This window comes from Alexandromys fortis, unplaced genomic scaffold (genome assembly GCF_014885135.2).
Source record: "Alexandromys fortis isolate MF-2015 unplaced genomic scaffold, M_Fortis_MF-2015_v1.1 scaffold_45, whole genome shotgun sequence".
NCBI classification, from domain to species: Eukaryota; Metazoa; Chordata; class Mammalia; order Rodentia; family Cricetidae; genus Alexandromys; species Alexandromys fortis.
In genome coordinates this window covers 10,048,350-10,070,952 of record NW_026067926.1, presented here as the reverse complement: position 1 = coordinate 10,070,952, position 22,603 = coordinate 10,048,350, and the positions used below count along the sequence as shown (strand labels likewise).

The 22,603-nt window shown below is 42.6% G+C and overlaps 1 protein-coding gene across 13 annotated transcripts in view; it reads right to left on the bottom strand.

The window, feature by feature from the left end:
- Window positions 1–22,603, bottom strand: part of Sox6 (SRY-box transcription factor 6) — a 550,414-nt gene that overhangs the window by 53,182 nt on the left and 474,629 nt on the right. For all 13 annotated transcript variants that reach the window (XM_050143185.1, XM_050143186.1, XM_050143179.1 and 10 more), the window contains one exon: window positions 21,706–21,890. In XM_050143185.1, coding sequence (XP_049999142.1) covers window positions 21,706–21,890 — 185 coding nt within the window. The remainder of the gene's footprint in view (window positions 1–21,705; window positions 21,891–22,603) is intronic.

The window sequence follows — 22,603 nt, the reverse complement described above, 5'->3', positions numbered from 1 at the left end:
GCTTTCAAAGACATTCTCAAATGATGTATGACAAGTTTCCCCCAGGATGTGAAGGGTGCACCAGCCAGAAGAGTTCTGTCTCTATAATCCTGGCAACAGCCGGGTCCCATGCACCTCCTGCAACATGCTCAGACTCATGTCACCAACCATCACTTGACAAGTGACATGGCAGCACTAGTCCTGAAGACAGGAGCCCATTTTAGCCTTGGGAAGCGCTGGATTCAATTATGTTTCTCTGGGTGATAGTGCTTACTGAAGTCCTGTAGCTAAACGCTTTCTGTTTTGCTCATATGGTTTTAATATGGCTTTAACCAATTGCAAGGTTATTTATAAGTTTGCGACTCCCAAGTAGACTTATAAAGCACCCAGATTTAAGCAGATCCAGTTGTGTGGCAACTGGAGTCCTGCTTATATGTGGTTTCAACTTTTTATTCCTACACAGAGGCATGTGGCAGATTTGTTCCTGAATATTCTCCGATTATTCGGTAACAAGTTCACAAAAGGTTCCATTGTAAAACTCAGAAGCTACTTTGAAAGCTAAAACATGATTTAAAACCAGGGAATTCTATCTCACTGAAGCCACCAATAACAATAATGTTAGCCTAACATTCCCCACATGAGCAAAGGACATCAGCGCAAAACTAACGGCGAGTTAGCAAACATCTTTGTCCGAAATGGTATCTTGAGGGTCATAGGAATTTGATTTCAGACATCTATGTAATTTGCAGTGTGTATTTTCAACATTGTTTGTGGGAACACAGGTACAATTTATTCAAACTAAAGACATCGAAGCTATACAAACCAAGAATAAATATTTTCTTCAAAATTATGCATTCTACTTCAGTTTTAGCAGGCCAACTGATAATTTTGAAGATGTTTCCCCCACAGAAATATAAACACACGAAAATGGAAAACATAAGCATTACCACAATGTATCTGTTTTAATTTATGAGCTGTATAAATACATCGCATCCCCTAAGAGGTTTTCCTGTAATTTAAAGAAAATGTGTGCTGCAAAAATAGTATATGTTCTTAAGAGAAAAACAGGGGAACGGGGAAGCTGTCACTCCAAAAGGAAACATAAAGGCCTCTTCACTCAGAGATCACTGAGGCCAGAGAGGCCAGGAGGCTTGCTTGAAGCCCGTCAGCCCCTGCGAACGTATCCAGTGCCTACCCCAGGACCTCCAGGCTCTCTCAAGCCTCTGCTCCTTTGACTCCACCACTCTGGGCCAGCCATGCTATTCTGGTGACTTCACCTGTGGAGTCAGGGAGTTAGCTTCTCTCCATGAATTCTTCCAGCTCTGAAACTCTCCAGCCCCATGATATCTGCCTCTAGCTCTCCCAGCTCTCCCGCACACACTTCCCTGGGTCACAAAACGTTCTTAACAATTACCATAGTCTCAAGAAGAGCACTCAAAATTAAGCCCCTTGTCAAACATGCCTACCAAGCTGTGGTCATATCTGGTCCCAAAGCGTCTGTTTGCTGGTTCAAAAACTCTTTGGCCTCTCCAGGCAATGGAAGGCAGGGGGTCACAGGGGAGAGCAAGAGAAGGGGGCAGTGAAAATCAGAGGGAAGTCACTTTCATCTAACTGGCTTTAAATCTGCCTCTGTCTCCAGGCTGGTGTCCACTGTGGGGGCATCGGGGTACCAGGTACAGCGCAGCCTTCCCACATGCAAGCCCAGTTAGAGAGAGTGATTGTGACTCACTTTCAGAGCCAGTCCTCCATGTCAAGAGTTCATGAAAGGAACTACTGTAGAACCAAGGACACCACCAACAAATTTGTAATAAAAGTCATGGAGAACTTTAATTATGCCTGATCAGAAGAGAGGCTTTCATTGAGTAAAATTAAAATTTAAGAAATGTTCTAGTTTAGTAGTAACGTTTAGAAGTAACTCTAAAAATTGACAATTTTTAAAAGGCATTTAAAAGAAGGAGAAAATATTTAGGAACACTGTTGAAAATAGTACTCTAAGATGGCATGCCACAGAGGACAAAAGAAAGTGTCCAACTGTGGCGATATGTGTTAATTGTACGGCTTTCCAAAGCTATGGGAGAACTGGTGTCAATTACAGTATAATTACCATTACTTCCAACAGAGTTAACATGTAGTTACTACAAAGTAGTGCACAATTAACTGGTGTCACACTGCAGACTAAATAAGATACAAATTAAAATTCCCAAATGGGGTCACAATATTCTTCTAAAAAATAAACCTAAAAATAAAAATAAAATTAAACAAGTTTTTCCTGATAACATCACACACAGGCTTTTCACATGAAATACTTCACAGGATGGGGAATGTTCAAGAGATTTAAGTGACAACACACTATTTCTAGTCATTACATAAAAATGCATAAAGACAGAAATGTAAACATTAACAAAGACTTTAAATTTCTTAAGTTAAATCTATCACAAATAAAATTAAAGTTTTCTCACTTCTTTCAATTCTTGAACATTGAAACCAAATCAAGAAAATTCTCAGTTTTTAAAATAATCAACGTATTTTGATTTAATCAAGACTGGACTAGAGACTGCCTGAGCGGGACTCCAGCGGCACACAGAGAGAAATGAGTAAGGCTGAGTCTGGGGGCAGGGGAGGGGCTTACACAGACTAACTAACAGGTTATTTGCTATGTGTGGCCATAAATTCTGTCAACTCTTTATCAGGAGGTGAAGGGAAGGCAGAAAGAATGCTACAGCTTAGTCCAGAGGAGTGAGATTCCTTGCTGGGATGTCTCAAGTCAGCAATAACCACACAGGAGACAGGGGTGGGGGCGGGCTGGGACGTGGACAAGCTAAACACACATCTAGGTTTAATTGGAAGGGAACTGTGAAGCTGATGAGAGGACAAAGGGAAAGTAGCTGTCTTTAAAACAGCTACAGTGTGTCTGCTGTATCCTTTTCAAACATCTGTGCTTCTGATTGAATTCCTGTGTAAGCGTTATTCAGAAATACTGCTCAGGACTATAGAAAGCTGATGGCTTTGTAACAAACTTCCAGGATAGAACTCTTGCTACAGTCTTAAGTAATCTGAGTGGAAACTGCTATGGGATTGTCATCTTCTCGTTAGTATGCTAAGAATAAACTTTGTAAATAACATGTTAATTAGTGTAGCAGACAATATTTTATTAGCAACTTGTGTTTTGCATATTTTTGAACTTTTTTCTTTTAATTTCCCATGCCTGACTTTTCTTCCTTCATTTTTTTTCCTTGTGGCATCCAATGCCTGCTTGAGATTAAATGCGCCAGGCGCATTTGTAAAAGGCTGTGCATCTCCTCTGAAAATGACATAAGCATATGTACAGATCCACAAAGCTTTGGGGCAGTCTGTTCTCCCTGAAGCCAACTCTTTCCTCTTTTTACTGACTATGAAGCCTACGAAGAGTCATTTATTCTTGTTCCTGTTTCTGTAATTTACGCTGCTAGATTTCTGACGTTTTGTTCGGCACCCAGGGAAACCAACCTGGTTTAGAGGGGTGACAGAGAACAGGGATGGGTGTGTGATGATACCAGAGCACTTCCCCTTGTTCCCACACTGCTGCTACATTCTTCTGATTCCTCTGATCATTGCAGTCTCAAGAATGTGCTGATCACCGTGTGTGTTGTGCAATTCCATCAAACCTGAGAAGCTAATATCCCAGCTAGCGTACATTATGCATGTGATGTAAATGAGCTAGGGGCTCCCTGCATATATACAGTTTGTCAGAGAGCCCACAGACAGAGGATGCTGGTAATTACTGCCCCATCCTCGGAGTGAATAAACGATGAAGTAGATAAAGATCACCTGATCTTGACAACGGATTCTGACTGACACAAACTCGTAGTATGTTCAACTCAAATTACAGTCTGGGTGGATAATTTAATTTATTGTTATTTTACAGAGGGGAGAGGTTGTTATAGTGGCATTTCATTTGTATTTTAATAAATAAATCTTGCCTGAAGATCAGAAAAGTAAAACAGCCACACTGGCTAGTCTTACAGACCAGGCAGTGATGACATACACCTTTAACCCCAGTAGCCACACTAGCTTGCCATAGAAACCAGGCGGCAGTGGTGCACACCCTTAATCTCAGGACTAGAGAGGATTATAAAACGGGAGGAGACAGCTCTCAGTTTCAGTCTCTTCTGGGGTTTCCTGGAGGTAGGATCGCCATGTCGGACTGAGGTCAAGGTAAGAGCCAGTAGCTGGCTGCCTTGCTTTTCTGGTCTCCAGGTTGAACCCCAGTATGTCTCCAAATTCTTATTAATCATGCTTCAGGTTGTCATCTCCATATTCAGAGATGAGAGACTGAAATGCCTTATGTTATAGCTGAGACAATGAAGTTTGAGACTGCATCAACTTTGGTTTTAACTAAGTTAGAAAGCAGTCTTCAGATTTATGTTTAAACAATTTAAATGTCAAGATGATGGCAGCATTAAAACGGAATTTAATTTAGTTCATAACTTTGGATTTTGGCTCATCATTCAGGGCCAGGCACTAAATAGTGAGGTGCTTTAAAATGCTGGATTTCAATTCTTGTGTAAAAGTTTCTATATATTTTGACAGTCATTTCTTCAAAGTTAGAAGGTGATTCTTCCACATGAACTGTTTTCTAAATGCAAAAAGAGCAACCCCTCCAAGAGTCTGAGACTCACTAAATCAGCATGTGTGTTTTGTCCCCTCCCTGCCTTGTCCACAAAAGACCTGGAAACCCAGTAAAGGCAAATAAGCTGTTCACCCAACCCAAGACCAGCGAAGGAGAGCTGCTTAAAATGGATCTGCACAGTCTCAAGGGAAAAATCAACAGATATTCATAGAACAAACAACTTCCCATATGAATATTATAATTAGCAGAGGTTTTAAATGTCCACAGATTTTTAACAGTAATTTCAGACCAATTGATGACTTAAGAAGACCACGAGAATAACAATTACAAATTATTGAAGTTTTAAGAATTATAGTTCTTTCTATTTTGTATTTGATTTTGTTTTTGAGACAAGTCTCACTATGTAGCCCTGTTGGCCTAGAACTTGCTATATAGACCAAGCTGGCCTCTAACTTACAGAGATTCACCTGCCTCTGCCTCCCAGGTGCTGGGATTAAAGGTATGAAACATGCCTATTAAAATATGATTCTTGCTGGGCGGTATGGCCACAACTCAGGAGGCAGAGGCAGGCGCATCTCTGTGAGTTCGAGGCCAGCCTGGTCTGTCTACAGAGCGAGTTCCAATATAGTCAGGGCTGTTATATAGAGAAAACCAAAAGAAAAAAATACTTTTAAATGTTGATTCTTATGAAACTCTACTGTCAAATGTAATCCACAGAAAAGCAAAAAATAAAAATATAACAAAGGTAAAATGACTAAATAAAGGACTAAATCTGTTTTTAACCAATTAAATAAGATCATATTTAAATTTGTATTGATTAGAACAGTTGGTTTTATTTTTTTATGCTCTATTTATTTATTTTTAAAATTTATTTATTTATTTATTAAAGATTTCTGTCTCTTCCCCACTGCCGCCTCCCCTTTCCCTCCCCCTCCCTCAATCAAGTCCCCCTCCCTCGTCAGCCCAAAAAGCAATCAGGGTTCTCTGCCCTGTGGGAAGTCCAAGGACCACCCACCTCCATCCAGGGTCTAGTAAGGTGAGCATCCACGAAACTGCCTAGGCTCCCACGAAACCAATAGGTCCAGTAGAATCAAAAACCCGTTGCCATTGTTCTTGAGGTCTCAGTAGTCCTCCTTGTCCGCTATGTTCAGCGAGACCGGTTTTGACCCAGGCTTTTTCAGACCCAGGCCAGCTGGCCTTGGTGAGTTCCCGATAGAACATCCCCATTGTCTCAGTGTATGGGTGCACCCCTCGCGGTCCTGAGTTCCTTGCTTGTGCTCTCTCTCCTTCTGCTCCTGATTTGGTCCTTGAGATTTCAGTCCGGTGCTCCAATGTGGGTCTCTGTCTCTGTCTCCTTTCATCGCCTGATGAAGTTTAATATTCAGGAGGATGCCTATATGATTTTCTTTGGGTTCTCCTTCTTATTTAGCTTCTCTAAGAACCCGAATTATAGGTTCAATGTCCTTTATTTATGGCTAGAAACCAAATATGAGTGAGAACATCCCATGTTCCTTTTTTTGGGTCTGGCTTACCTCACTCAGGATGGTGTTTTCTATTTCCATCCATTTGCCTGCAAACTTCAAGAAGTCCTTGTATTTTACTGCTGAGTAGTACTCTAATATGTATATATTCCATACTTTCTTCATCCATTCTTCAATTGAAGGGCATCTAGGTTGTTTCCAGGTTCTGGCTATTACAACCAATGCTGCTATAAACATAGTAGAGCATATACTTTTGTTGTGTGATAAGGCCTCTCTTGGGTATATTCCCAAGAGTGGTATTGCTGGGTCCATGGGTAGGTTGATCCCAAATTTCCTGAGAAACCTCCACACTGCTTTCCAGAGTGGTTGCACAAGTTTGCATTCCCACCAGCAATGGATGAGTGTACCCCTTTCTTCACAACCTCTCCAGCAAAGGCTATCATTGGTGTTTTTGATTTTCGCCATTCTGACAGGTGTAAGATGGTATCTTAAAGTTGTCTTGATTTGCATTTCCCTGATCGCTAAGGAAGTTGAGCATGACCTTAGGTGTCTTTTGGCCATTTGAACTTCTTCTGTTGAGAGATCTCTGTTCAACTCAGTGCCCCATTTTATAATTGGGTTGATTAGCCTTTTACGGTCTAGTTTCTTGAGTTCTTTATATAATTTGGAGATCAGACCTTTGTCAGTTGTGGGGTTGGTGAAGATCTTCTCCCAGTCAGTGGGTTGCCTTTCTGTCTTAGCAACAGTGTCCTTTGCTTTACAGAAGCTTCTCAGTCTCAGGAGGTCCCATTTATTCAATGAGGCCCTTACTGTCTGTGCTGCTGGGGTTATACGTAGGAAGTGGTCTCCTGTGCCCACGTGTTGTAGAGTACTTCCCACTTTCTCTTCAATCAGGTTCAGTGTGTTTGGACTGATATTGAGGTCTTTCACCCACTTGGACTTGAGTTTTGTGCATGGTGATAGATATGGGTCTATTTTCATTCTTCTACAGATTGACATCCAGTTTTGCCAGCACAATTTGTTGAAGATGCTCTCTTTTTTCCATTGTATACTTTTAGCTCCTTTATCGTAAATCAGGTGTTCATATGTTTGTGGGTTAAAGTCAGGGTCTTCTATTCGATTCCATTGGTCGACTTCTCTGTTTTTATGCCAATACCAAGCTGTTTTCAAAACTGTAGCTCTGTAATAGAGTTTGAAGTCAGGGATGGTAATGCCTCCAGACGTTCCTTTATTGTATAAGATTGTTTTGGCTATCCTGGGTTTTTTGTTTTTCCATATAAAGTTGATTATTGTCTTCTCCAGATCTGTGAAGAATTTTGATGGGATTTTGATGGGGATTGCATTGAATCTATAGATTGCTTTTGGTAGAATTGCCATTTTTACTATGTTGATCCTCCCAATCCAAGAGCAAGGGAGATCCTTCCATTTTCTGGTGTCCTCTTCTATTTCGTTCTTCAAAGACATGAAGTTCTTGTCAAATAGATCTTTCACTTCCTTGGTCAGGGTTACCCCAAGATATTTTATGCTCTTTGTGGCTATCGTGAAAGGTGATGCTTCTGTGATTTCCCTCTCTGCTTCCTTATCCTTAGTGTATAGGAAGGCAACTGATTTTTTGGAGTTGATCTTGTATCCTGCCACATTACTAAAGGTGTTTTTCAGCTGTAGGAGTTCTTTGGTAGAATTTTTGGGGTCGCTTATGTATACTATCATATCATCTGCAAATAACGAAAGCTTAACTTCTTCCTTTCCAATACGAATTCCCTTGATCCCCTTATGTTGTCTTATTGCTATTGCTAGAACTTCAAGCACTATATTGAAGAGGTATGGAGAGAGTGGACATCCTTGTCTTGTTCCTGATTTTAGTGGGATGGCTTTGAGTTTTTCTCTATTTAATTTAATGTTAGCTGTCGGTTTTCTGCAGATAGCTTTTATTATATTTAGGTATGACCCTTGTATCCCTATTCTCTCCAAGACCTTTATCATAAAGGGGTGTTGAATTTTGTCGAATGCTTTTTCAGCATCTAATGAAATGATCATATGGTTTTTTTTCTTTCAGTCTATTTATGTGGTGGATTACATTGATAGATTTGCGTATGTTGAACCAGCCCTGCATCTCTGGGATGAAGCCTACTTGATCATAATGGATAATTTTTCTGATGTAGAACAGTTGGTTTTAATAAGTGAGGTGATAGCCAAAATAGTAGCAAATTTATTAATTAATTAAAATAAACTTGGTGAAGCAGGTTAAGATCTGCCATTCAAACAAGGTTCTGAGTAGTGGGCTTGCTCTCCTGTGGGCACTAGAGTGTGAGGACAGAATATAGAATGCTCAGACCCAAGGTAACAGGTCTGAAAATAAATGCATCTATTTAGGAGCTGTCTGGTTTAAAATATCAGCCTTCCCTGAAGACTAGTCAAGATGTCTGTGGGCCCGTTCGCATCTTCGTCACGATTTTAAACCACATGTGTGCTGCTCTAAACAGCCACCAGTAGTCTTACCCTCGAGACAGACAGACTTAACTCCAAAAGGCACTCTTAGTATGGCTTCTGTGTGAGTTGAAACCAGTGTCTTTTGTCTTTAAAGATCCCTTTATGCTTTTGATTTCACTAAGCAGCCTTTCAACAGTCTAAAAACTGGGGATGATAACGCTCGGAAAACAGTCTTGGTGCAACATGAAATCCAGACCCCTCAGTACTGTGGCCTTGCCGTGGGGCTGGGTCAGTAGATACCTCAGTGCTTAGCTAACTTTCAGGTCTTACGCACTGCTCTGAGGCAATTCTAAAGTGTGTCCTCTCAACACCAGAGATCTTGGGCACAGCAGACCTGATTTACTTGAAACTGACTACACTCCTCTACAGCCTCGCCTTTCCACCACCACCCACAAGGATGATAAACAATTTTTTTTATTTATGTAAAACCAGAGAGGACACACTACTTATTTATGTATCAGCCCAAGGCTGCCAGTTTCATTCCATTCCACGGAGGCTGCAGGCAGGAATCCCAGAGCACGGCCACAGTACCCTCCTAAGCAGAAGTCACTGCCTTACTTCTCTGGGCCCCTCAGACACCCGAGAGCCCTACTCAGCCATGGGGACACCAAATAGACTCTCAGCCCCATGCCTACAGTCTTATGGGAAGACATGATCCCTTAGGGAGGCTCAGTAATTAGAGACTCCCCCAAGTCCCCTAGAGAACAGGCTTCCGCCTTAGCATCTTGCTCAACTCCTTCTGCACTGCTCAGTTTCTAAGACTGTGATTAGTGTTGTAGGTGTAGATCAGGCCACGAGGAAGGTCACTGTCCACATCAACTCCTGAAGCTCTGCAACTAGGCACTCGCTTCATAAACTGAAATTTCTGAAGCTCTTCAAGGCCAAGACTTCATGCCCTTAGTGCTTAAATAAATGAAACCAACCTTAAATTCTGCACAAGTCTGCCACCCTCTGCACTGTGCTACCTCTTCCTCATGCAGCAATTCCTCTGTGGCTTGGGGAACCCTTTGGAGGGTGCACACACTGGAGCTCCTGTGGCTATGTTGCTACAGAGGACACAGAACATACAAGGAGACACAGTTATATACGGTAGCCCTTCTCCACAGCAATCCAGAAGCAGCAAGTTCCTCTTACCACTGTACAGTTCAGAGAAAAATCACCAGTCATCAGAAAGCTTCAGACTGTGGCAGGGGTGCAGAAAGGAGGGAGAACGGGATGACGCAGGGAAGGGCAGCAACTCAGAGAAAGAGAAATGCTTCCTCATACACAGGAGGAGGCAGAGACAGGCAGTGCACGCTCCACAGCAGACACACCGCCACCGGGAGGCAGGAAGTCAGCAGTGAAGCAGAACAAGGAGAGACACTGATGGTGAAGCTCTGCTGAAGCCCAGCAAGGAAGCTTCTATAAGATTCCCTGACTGAGCCAAGCCAGGCACATGCCAATGTGGAAACAGACAGAAAGGAAAAATAGCTTTGTGTGGCTCAGAGAAGCTAGTGCAGTCTGCTTTCTCAACAGAAGCACACAGATTCTGTGTCAGGGAAAGGCATGGGGACAGTCAGGACAACAGTTCTTCCTTTGCATTTAGCAGTAACAGTAAGCCACAATGGGGGTAGGAAGGCATAGAACACAGGGAAGTGCTGGCTTTGAGTCCTCAGTGCCTCCCTTGAAAGAGGACAGCAGAAAATAAGAGCTCTGTCAGGCTTCTCCTGAGAGGAGGATAAGACTCCTTACCAGAGAACTCATTAGTCATAAAAGACCATGAACTAAGATAATTACTTCAGCTTTTCTTTTGTGTTTACAGCTGCACATCCCTACCTTTGTAGCTGGGAAGAAACAACTTACCAGTTGCTATGTAACAAGTTCATTGTCTGAAAGTTTATCTGGGGAAATACTCCATTTCCTCAGCCACTACCCTCCCTTCTCCTCCTTCTCTCTTTCCTCCATCTCCCTCCTTTCTCCTCTGTCTCTCTCTGTCTCCTTCCCCTCCCCCTCCCTCTCTTAATCACAACCATTCACTCATTCTCTCCCCAGATATTCAAGACCCCCTGTCACAGGAACCCTGGAGTATGGTCTCCATCCCAGCCCAGATGAGAAGACAAATGTCAGGGTGCCCGGAGGACGCTGTGCTGGGGACCTCATCTGGATGTTTCTCCTAAGTCTTTCTATGGAGCACTGCAAGTGCTTACTGTTCTCTAGACCACTCTTCCCCTTGGTCAGCAGTGCCTCAAGCCCCTAGCTAATGGGTGTCCTGCAAGTGGCACATGGGTCTGATCTATCTTGTCTCCTAAACACAAGTGCATTTCCATCAGGGCGGAGAGGGACGAGCCAAGCCTGTGCACAAACTTGCCCATCAGATGAGACGCTCTTCCTGCCCAACTCTCGTGATGCCCTCCTGCTGGAAACCATGGAAGCCAGAAGCTTTACTTCCACCTGCATTACTTCACACTTACTATGTTACTGCCTCTGCCCACAGCCGTGTATATTATCATTTCTGCCTTCCCAGTGAGTGAACAAAGGCACTCAAAAGTAACAGGCCACAGGTGTCCCAAGCTGCAAGGCCATGTGGTTGAAGTGAACGGAGCAGTCATTAGGCTGAAGCAGCGACTCTGACCTTGCTGTGACTTATTTAAAAGAGTTTTGTTTCTTCTTCCACTAATGATGCTTGACTAGACCCTTGACTAGACCTGAGGATATCATACTACGTCAGCTACATCACTGGTCTAGAATACAAAAGACTAAATCTGCTTCCAACCTCCTTTTCAGGGGCGTTACTAATTTAGGGAATTCATACTCTTAGAAGAACAAAAAGGCCCTATCCCCTTTTTCCTATAATGGAAAACCAGGGTCCTATGTATGACAGTCAAATCTGTACCACAGAACCGCATCCCCAATCCTAGGAAGTTCTTGATATGCCACTGCAACTTTTAAAACCATGAATACATGAAATTATTTCTTTAAATTTGTTTCTATTTTGGAGGTGGAAAGATGAAAACTGATTTTAATGTTGAAAGTTTACTATCAACATATATAAGAGGATCCCAAACTTAATGTTTTACTTTTTCATAAAAACTGTGCTGATTCTCCATAATAGAACAAATTCGAATGATCTCTTTGGGAGTTTCTGGGGACTGACAGTCAAGAAGATATATGAACTAGGGCTAGTGGGTAATGCACGTCACAAGACACTCTTTGTGTTTCTTCAAAGCCAGTGCTGTTGACTTCATTTATAAAAAGACATAAAGGGCAAATCAGGGTTGTACCAAAAATAAAAGCAAGCGTTTCTCTCCATAGCAGGAAGACAGTACTTTGGGAAATTCTAATCTTAGTTGCAAATGTCAAGATTACAAACTGGATCTTAGCTAAAAGTGAACCTCTGCCAGAGAGCTCCTGAAGGTACATTTGGGACAAGCAGATTCAAGACAATGCTGAGAGGGAATCCAGTATGGAAAGAAGATCACATCCACTGTACAATGCTCACATAGTCTAAAGAGGCAGAACTGAGACCAACTGAACACAAAAACAACCAAAACAGCAACAGCCACAAACATCAAGAGAGTAGAACAAAATCAGAGATGAACACAGACAGATATCATATTCCATCATAAAGCAGCCTCGTGTGCATATCAGCACACACACACACACACAGAGTTTTGGGTTCACTAGGACACATGTCAGAGACTGACACTGTGGGAGAAGATGCAGGCTATGAAGCCATGAGTAGAGTGTGAAGGGCTTCACTTTCAGTGCTCCCTGTAAGCACGCTGTCCAATAATTTGTGCTCTTGGAACCTCATCTTTACCGGCAAAGGGGAACAATGGAAAAAAATTTATAAGAGGGTTGTGAGGACAGATTGTAATGGATAAACAAGAAAAATGTTTCCTAACAAAACTCTGACATTCCCATTATTTTCAAAACTGCAACTGCCAGAAAGAGACTAGTGCTACTCATCTGCCTAACGTGAGAAAGGCTTATGTAAACCTTTGACAAGTGTGAACTACTGAGAACTAAAATGTCATAAAATGTATGTACAAAAATTGTTATTGGCATCAAGGTAAATCATTCCATATGCTACCAAGCGCTTACTGTGTACTGAACATACCCAGGAGACAAATGTCTCCTTTGACCTTAACTCTAATAAGGTATTATATAACATATATATCATATATTATATATGTGTGTGGACAATATATTATATGTGCATGGCTCACTATTGCAGGGATTATAACGTGTAACAGAGAAGGTCTACACTGAAGTCAGTACTATGTAAACTCCAGAGTCACCAACATTGTTACCTTAGGACTTGGACATTGTCCTGGGATATGGAATACACCATGGCCTGAATGCCAGGGATGTGGGGTTTTGTACCATTCTCTAATACCTTGTATTTTAAAGCAGGCAATTGCCCCCATTCTTTCTGCCTCCGTTTCCTCATCTATAAAGTGAGAGTCTGTACTAACTGGTCTGTACAACATAACTGTCCTCACAGAGCGATAGGTTAGAGAAGTGCTGAGTAGCACTACTTTGGTTAAGAGAACACAGAATGTAAATTTTTACTTCTGTAAAGATGAAAAGGCTCCTAATTTATGCCTCTGAAGAGAAAAGCTATCATTACCAGGGGAGAAAAAAACAGAGTGAACTTCCAATTCTGTAATGGCATTTGTAATAGGTCTCTCAAGACAAGGCAGACACAAGGTCCCCAGTTCACAAGGTAAAGATCCCCGAATAGGTCACATGAACTGAGACAGCCAGGTCTCAAGAAAGGCCTAAGGCTTAGAAACAGAGAGCTGAGAGTGCAGGTTCCAGGGTCCAGAGGCACCTAGGCAAGTGACAGGTGCTGCTTCTCTGGCAAGGTTGTGATCCCCAGGAGCCTTCTGTAGCATCTCCAGGGGCTTGGTTAGAACAGGAAACAGGTTGGAGATTATGCAGCATTCCCAAGGTTGTGTTTTAAACAGAATCTCACTTTATATTCAAAGTGTTATTAACCTTTTAAAAACATGACAACCATTCTCCTGAGAAGCAATTTTACTTATACAATAGACAGGCACACCGGGGCTCTTATAACACATTCCCATTTTGCCTGTTTACCAGGAAGCTCAGAACTGGGTCGTGACCCCCTCATTACCAATTAAGCAAATATGAATATCAAAAATTTGTGTGCTTATTTTTCCACAGCTACATGACTTCATCTCACTCTACCTATGAACCTTAGTTTCTCACCAGTTGTTTCTTTTCCACACTATCTCCTTACCCCATACTTCTTATTCCTTACTTTATGGTATGTATCTCAGCAAATCACTCATAATGATTTTTTTCTACATTCAGACAAGTTATAAATACAAGTTACACAGTTTGGTTAACAGTTTTTGCCCTTTAACTCCAAGAGAATTCAACCCCAAAACTCTACTTATTTCTAAATACATATGATGTTTGAGTGGAAGATGTTTTAAAATTAAGGTGCATACAATTCAAACATTAATGCAGATATGTGTATGATACTATCTAGAATAGCATATAACCCCTGCCCTGAAAATTTATAGACCTTTTAGGAGCGTGGCCCAATGAGCCAAAATGCTTTCCACAGTAAAACTAAGGTATTATTTTTCCATTTAGGTACCTTTCTCTATTGTACAAACAATTGCGCTCAAAATATTATATGTCTAGGATATAATTTTAATGACAAAGCAGAAAAGAGAGACTGGCTATTTCCAAAATGAATTAGTCACTAAAGGAGTCTGTAAAAATTAAAAGCAAAGACATTCACATTGTAATTTTGCTTTAAAATGCATAGCTACCACTCAAAATGGTACTTATAGTAATATCTAATTGATCTGTGATTATTTTAAGCAAAGAAATATCCTAATGCTCCAGTTTGTATATCTAATATGATGGATATTAGTTGTTATCATCCATGTAATCTAGCTCACACACATTCAAAGTCTCTGAGGTCTTTAGTAATTTTTAGGAGTGTAGAAGGGCCTTGAAAGCCCAAGAGCTGAAAACAGCTAGTAGAAAGACTAGACCTGGACAGATGGGGGCTTGCAGAGTGCCTGCACTGGTGAGGGCTTTAATTAATACGTATGTTTTACACACTGTGCAGACAATAAATCTTCCAGAAGATGAGTACAAAGCTACTACCTGACTGTGTAGAATCTTAACATGTTCACTGGGAGAAGTGGTAACTGGATTTGGTATTTTGACCTAAATATTTATAAACAAAACTAAAAGCTTCATTTCTGCTGCACAGCCTCACCTCTTGTCCTTAAAAAGCATTTTGAATCATAAGTCCATAACTATTCCCCCCATTCTTCCTAGTGAGAGCGCAGAGGAAACAAAATCAGAACCAAGTAAGTTGTTGGTTTTTCTTTTCCTTCCTTTCTTTCTTTTTTCTTTCTTTTCTTTTTTTATGAATTAAGCCTTAAACCAATAGCTAGGCAACCAATGAAGTAGCCCTGACAACAGGAAAGAAAGAAGGCAATGGTTGCATTCAGCCAGAGCCTACACACAGCACCACGGAGTTGCCCAGTGCTACTGGTTCAAGTGCAAAACGGAGCATTAACAAACCCTCATTACTCTCTTCTAATTTTATACCACCTCTGTACATATTATGTTTTGAAAACACCAATGCAAGTATAACTATAGCTGTTTATCTCAGAGATAATACAGAAACACGTGTTCAGGTAGCTGCCCACAGTCACAATAGTGATGTGTTCATTAAAACGTATGTTTGAAACTTCAATATACACCTCGACTTAGATTCTAAGTGAAACAGCCCATCTACTTCTGGAGACATGGGGAACAAATGCAAAGATGGAGAGAAGGCATGATGGGAAGAGTGGTCTTAGCTGATCTTTGCTTCCTCACCTGTGAAACAGGACCAGCAGATCTTTGAACAGATCGGTATGTTATAAATAGTATTTTTGGAGCATAAAGCACTATTTAAGCATTGTTTGTCATGTTGTGAAAGTATTGTACAGTATCTTTTGAACTGACTGCTGTTCTGCTTTGCAAACAACGACACCTATGGCCTCTGTCCCTTCCTGTTAAGTCTCCACTGTGCTCTACATTCCTCCATAGTGTATTTTCTTGGGAGCAGACTGACTGAGGAAATACTGCAACAGAGCATGCCAGTCAATTGCAAAGACAATAATCCCCATTAACTGGTTCTGTGTGCACTTGATTTAAAACAGTAAGCACCCATTGGTCTGTATAAGGAGTTCAGTCATTCCACAGTTTGCCAAATAGCTTGCTCTCAGTATTGATCTTCTGATTACACTTATCCTGTCATGCAGCAGTAAATATCTGAATCAGCTATAGAAATGATGAGAAGTTGTGGCAACTGAGCATCAGAAGCAGTCTCCTTCGTGTGTTTCTTTCCCAGGGAGAGGCGACTCTTTATGTCACTGTGGTGTGGATGTTCTGAGTTTGCAAAGCCAGGTGAGGACCAAGGATCCACACTTGTAAAAACGCAACAGTGGCTTTGAAATAACTAACAACACATGTACCATGTGCCTCAGTGAGGAGCTTATCATTGTTCTATTTTACTTGACTAGGAAAAACATACCATTTGAATATGAGTAATGATTGTTGCTATCAAACACAAGGCAGATTTAAAAAGAAAGTATGTATTAAAGTACATTAAATCAGAAGATAAAAAAGCTCCGTACCAACAACAAATAATATCTGAATATTATCTTGTTGGCTACACCCAGATTCTAGCAGGTCACTAGTACGTGAAAGTTCCCCAAGGGTCAGTGACATGGCTCAGAGGGTAAAGACACTTGGCAGCCTGCCTGAGATCTGAGCACAATCTCCAGAAGCCACATTAAGGCAGGAGAGAACTGACTCCACGTGTGGCACACACGTTCACACCATCATGTACACACATCCGATAGAAACAATAAACACCATTTAAAACCTTAAAGTTCCTTTGAAAACAGAAAAGCAAAATGCACAGGTGAATTTGTGAGCAGCTTCCTGTTAGAGTCTTTGCAGCCTTCACTATGTTCTTTAGACACTGTGGCCCCCAAGACACAGTAGTCCCGCCCTTTCTACTGGAGCTTATCAAAGAGAGGGACAACTAAATGAGCACAGAGTTGGCACACGGGTTTAAAGTGAGAGAGAAGCCAATACCAAAAGAACATTTTCCACATGAGATGATTGTTAGACTCATCCTCAAACAGCCTTCCAGGGAAATGAGTCCCACCTTCATCTCATAGCCCTGATCATTGAAACTCACAAAAGTAAGGTGACATACCTAGGTAAGACAGACAGAACACCACGGACAGAACAGAGACCCATGGTGAGTCCACACTAAGAGCTAGGCTCTCTCTCATCTATTTGTGGCCTCACCTAGCCACTTCTGTCTCTATGTCCACACCACTCAACCTTCCATTATGAATCCAGAGTAACAGGAACAAGGCATCGTGGAGACAGAAAGCAGCATCTGTACGGAAAGCAGGAAGTTCATGGGCTTTGCACTATATATAGCTTTTCCCTATTCCATCAAAGGTTTGAGACGGTCAGGGCAAAAGTTGTTTCATATGCCCAGGGCTTAAAGTATCATAGAAAGTTGCTAACTAAATCTGATACTGTTCTCTCTGTGGAAAGAGTAACCTGGATGAGGAACACCAACACTTAACTCTTTCTGCTGTAAGTCACTGACAGTCAGTAAGCCCCTTCCTTTCACTAGGGACACTTCTCCTCTGTCACCAGTAGTCATGGCACCAGATGGATGGAATGCTGACTCCAATCCCCTTGTGTTTTGGTGGTGGCGGCTGATGTCTGGTGTGCTCTGATTTTGGCAGACCCGGCACTGTGAACCGGCAGAGCAAAGTCTCTAGCAGAAAGCTCCACCTGCCCACACTGCAGCTCCAGTTGCAGCCACTGTACTTCAGACAGTGAGTGTGGTCCTTTGCCACTGTGCTCATTTGGACATCTCCCGAGGGTCAGGATCTTTCTCAAGTGATTCCCTGAGGGAGTGATGGCCAAGGCCACATCTGTATGCCTGCGCATTCTGCCCACTTCTGAGATCTGTGACCTGACATGAATTTTGTATCCAACCACTGAGTATACACACACACACACTCACACACGCACACACACACACACACACACACGTCAAACATACCACAAACCATTCATGAAGAAGGCTACCCTGACTCACCTCTCTCTTAGTCAGATGCCCTGAGCTTAGCTCCATGACATTTATAAGTAGTGTGACTGAAATTCTGTGGTGGATTGTCATGACAAAAATACTTAAAATTGTCAGAACAATACAATGTGGTAAGGAATTCACCATAATATGATCATATGATCTAATTGCACTGGTGCTCCAGCACAGATGCGGCCGGCTGGTGTTCTTGGTGGGAAAAGCTAACTGACGGATGAGACTCCGCCTTCTGCTGGCAGGACACTCACAGTGTGTGTGCAGAGGCCTATGGAGATGAGGGCACAGATGACAGACCCTGAGGTGCTGTCACAGTCTATTGTCCACACAATCTAAGTATTTAGCAGACCCTGCACACCCTGCAACAGCCACCCAGAGCATCTCCACTGGCGTCGTTCTGGCCCATCAAGTCAGTGATGTTTCATACTAAAGTGGCAAAATAAAGATTTGCTCAATAAAGTGAAACAGATCATGGGTAAATATATATTCATATGGACACACATGAGCCTGTGTGTGTGATAAAACACAGCTTTCCTGTGTCTGGGTCTGTTCACTAGCCCACAGTGGTTATATATACAGAGTCTGTTTACTCACACCTAGTGTGATGAACGTAACAGACAATGGTTGACACTGGGATGTGCTTCCCCATCCCCTTCAGCACTGGAAGGTTCTCTCTCTCCTGTTTGGCCTTGCTTCAGCTAAAGACAGTCACCAAAGAAAAGATCAAGTCCACTTTTCAGGGTAGCATTTTTTATCCAAGTACTGATTGGCATGAGTATGCAAAACTAATGTCCCTCTTGAAATTTGGAGCAATTTTCACTAACGATGGGTCCTGAAGCTTGTGAAGGGGTTGCTGGTGGAGGCACAGTGCACCATTTCCTCACCCAGACCTGCTTTTCCCTGTCCCTTCTACAGATGCCGATTTTGGAGAGTACCCACACAACACCCCTGCCACTAACATCCAGTGGGTAGCCCGCTTCCCAGGGAACTCAGGTGTGTGCTATGTTCTTCTGTAAAGAAGGTTTAAGTAAAAGAGAGAAGTGTGCTTAATAAATGATAAGGCTGTGATAGCAATGCTATGAAACTTACCTAAAACTGTGACATGGGGTCCAGAAACAAATGACCATGTCTAACTTACAGTTTACAGGTCTTTATAGTTAAGGAAAACTGGGGCAGCAATTCAAAGCTGGGCAATTTTGAAGCCAAATAGCAAACTGGATTTGTCCCAATTGACTTCTTAGTCTGACTGCATATTATATACTTAACCTTTGACTTGGAAGAAAAAGTGAGAAGAAATGGCGGTGTTCTTAAGGAAGGGAAGTCACAACTTTAGGATGGAGCTCTGCATGGTAAGAACTGAAGCTGCCTCCCTCACGGGGCTCTGAAGTACTGCTCTCCATACATTCCTCTAACTGCAACTAGCCCAGCTAGCCTGGCAAATACAGAGATCTTCCAACAAGGCCCACACACCCATGCCAATCACCTCAAACAGCGATCTTGTTCAGGAGGCTCGAGATCCTCTGAGAAGAGCTGATAAGCATATACAGCATTCCTAAAGAGCATGGGCTTTTCCGTGTCTCACATCCAACCCCAGGAACTGTATCTACTGACACAACAACTCCCTCAACTAGGAAGCCACAGCTTCCTGTTCTGTAGAAACCACTTTGCAGCTTACCTTCAGGGACTCAGTTCTCTTCAATATAATGTAGGTTAGATTATAATTTACCAATGTGTTCAAAGTCAACCTTACTTCTCGCTTTTTCTCTCATGCCTTCTATGGGAAAAATAAAGGTTTTTTTTTTTTTTCATTTTTAGCTTCAGATTTCTTCCATCCTCACAAATGAATTGAGAAAAGTCAATGGGAAATAAAAATTAACCTTTGGAATCAGTGTCCACTTTTGACCTTTGGCTCCAAATGATAATAGTAAATAACTACATATAGTGTAAGACATTAATTTTTTATTTACTACCCTATAGGTATGTGTGTGCACCTACGTTTATATATGATGTTCCACATCCTACAGGATGCTAATGGCAGTCATAGGACAGGGGAATGGAGGGAAAATCACATCTTTACTTGGCTTTGGGAAGACATCTCTCTCTGTCCATATGAGTCTTAGAGTGTTCCATCCTATTACCAACCCCAACCTACCCTGCACCCCTAGTCTCCTAGTATGGCCCAAGAGTACAGCAGTATGGTCAAAAGCTTGGAAATGAGCTATAGTTGTGCAGATCTTGTAATGGGTCACATTGTATCCTTAACAGAAAAGTCTTAACTTTGTGCAATTGTGAATTTGAGCTTGTTTTGAAATAGAGTTCTATAGATGGCTAACTATAACTCTATAGTTAGAGTAAGGTCACAACAGATTAGATGGGTTAGGTAGCAGACACACAGACAGAAGGCAAGTAGAAAAGACAGGAGGTAATCGGGAGAAGGCAGAAGTAAGCCAGGGTTCTTGTAACAATTAGAAGGCTTGGCCCTCCTTGAGAGTTGCAGAGAGCATGGCTGAAACACCTCGCCTGCAGACTGGCCTCCAGAGCCACACAGCCTAAGTCCCTGCTTCTCTAGGCAAGCCAGTGTGTAGTCACTTAGGAAAGGATTACACCTGTGCTTCCAGACGGTCCTGCCACACAAGAACACAAATAGCACTGCACACCTCCCAGCTTCTTCAAGAGCAAATAGAAAAGCCCTGTGGGGAACTGCGGAAACCACAAGCTTTTATCTTACTGTGCACACTCTGCCACCGTGTCCTCACTACAGTTAGCCAGGACTGAAACAAAGGGGAGACTCCTGGCCTGAGCCCAGCAGCCTGCAGTTTTAGTTCACTAAATAAACACATGTAAGTGTTTTTAACATTTTATTAACAGCTACTACTATTGTCTATTACAATATTCATCTGTCCCTCTCCAATAGCCCCATATTTAAACATAAATAAATAAGTATTTTCTCACAGTTTAGTGCCGGGCAAGTATCTGTGTATAAAAGGAATGGATGAGCTGTCCTGCCAGGTGCACTCCTCCAAGTCCCCCTTTCCCACTCTTCTTCAGGAGGCCAAATGGTCTTTCTGTGTGTCAATCAAATCTCATTCACACACTGGAGAGGTCCAGTGTGGGATGAAATGAAGAGGCTTCTCAGAGTCCACCAGGTCGAACGTGCTTTGCCCAGGCCGTGACTTCTACCTCATGTTCTCAGCTATCCCCTTTCTTGTGACTTTCTGGCCACACTGGCCCGTGCTTGCATAGCTCTACCTGTCTGGAGTGCCTCCACTCTGATCCTCCTGCAGCCGCACCATGACTTCATTCAGGTCTCTATCCTGAGTCATATCCAGACAGTCCGTATTGCCACTTCTGAAATAACCGCCCTAAGCTAGTTTCTTCCCTTTAACTTGCTTTTATTTCCCTTTGGTTCCCAGCCATGTACTGACACAGCCTTCTCCACAGTCTCTGTCCCCTACTGGTGTGTATGCTGTTTAGTTCCGGCATTCACTCCAGACTTCCTTACTTCTGTATGCATCTATCCCAGAACAAGCACCTGATAAATTTTTTTTGCTGAATCAAAATGATGAAAATCAATTGCAGTTTGAAATTTGCTTGTTTTGTTTTTTTTACTTTTGGATAGGAAGCATAACATTAAATTTAATGGTGAGCCACAATTCACTTAACCGTTACTGTGTATCCTTTTAAATATTGTTACATTCTATTCTCACTCCAACTATACAATTTACAGTCTTTGTAAGAAAGTCCCTAAATAGTGCAGCCTGGGACAGAGAGGCACCAACAGGCAGGTAGGTTGAGTACCTGGGAGGCAACCTAAGCGCCAGCCAGCAGTAATGTGAGCATGTGACACAGAGCAGACCTGAGTAAATGACAAGGTGGCCCTCCAGCTGGAAACCCAGATCACTGGTAAGAGCCAGGAGCCTAAAGAGAGATGAGAGTGACCCCATGGGCCTGCTATGGAGTGGGGAGGGATGTAGGGTTACCTTCTCATTCCTGCAGTTGTTCAGCCCCATATTGTTCATGGAAGACAGTTTCCCATCGACCCCGTGTGGCTGCTGTTGCTGCTCCCGCTGGATCTGCTCTCGCATCTTCCGAGCCTCCTGAATGGCTTTCATCACTGTGTCCTGGTCCCCAAACAGGGCAGGAGAGTTGAGACTGGACAGGATATCTGCATACATAGGGTGCGTTATTAGAGGTGTGTGGGGACAGTCCCTCGAGTGCTGACTGTGACCCACTCCCCAGGGGAAAGCTGTATTCTCTGGACAAGGAGGGGGCACATTTGTTTTTAAGAAAACTACAACGCTAGTTAGAGCACAGAAAGCCTAGTGAAGCAAGCTGTATTGGCTCAGGTGCAGCTAGGCCATGGAAGTACCCTGGCACTCCAGGCTGGAGGACTGTCCCGCACCCTCTCACAGATGACTGGTCCTAAATTCTAATCTTGTATGCACAGGGGAAGTATTTGCCACTTGTGCCTCCAGTTATCAGTGCTCCTACATCTTCTTCCTAGCTTTCTATGTGTCTATTCTTTGTGTACAATCTTTCCTGATAGGTGGGGGAGGAACATGGAGGGGAGAAGGCAGAGAGATGGCTGGGATCTCTGTCTCGACACTCTTGTATTTGGTGTGTTATGTGGAGGGGAACAGTTTGAAAGCTAACAGGATGAGACCTGTGAGGGTACACGGGCGCTATGGTGACATCTGTATGTGTGTGTTTTGTGTCCATCGCAGAAGCGAGGGGGTGGGAAGGAGCACACCACGCGCTCCTTTCTCCCAGAGCCGGCTGGTTAATGAAGCATTCTTCTTCTCGCGCTGCCTTGGTTGTTTACCGAGAGGATGGCAACGCTGCCCCATCCCTAGCTCGGACACCCACTGCTCCCACCCC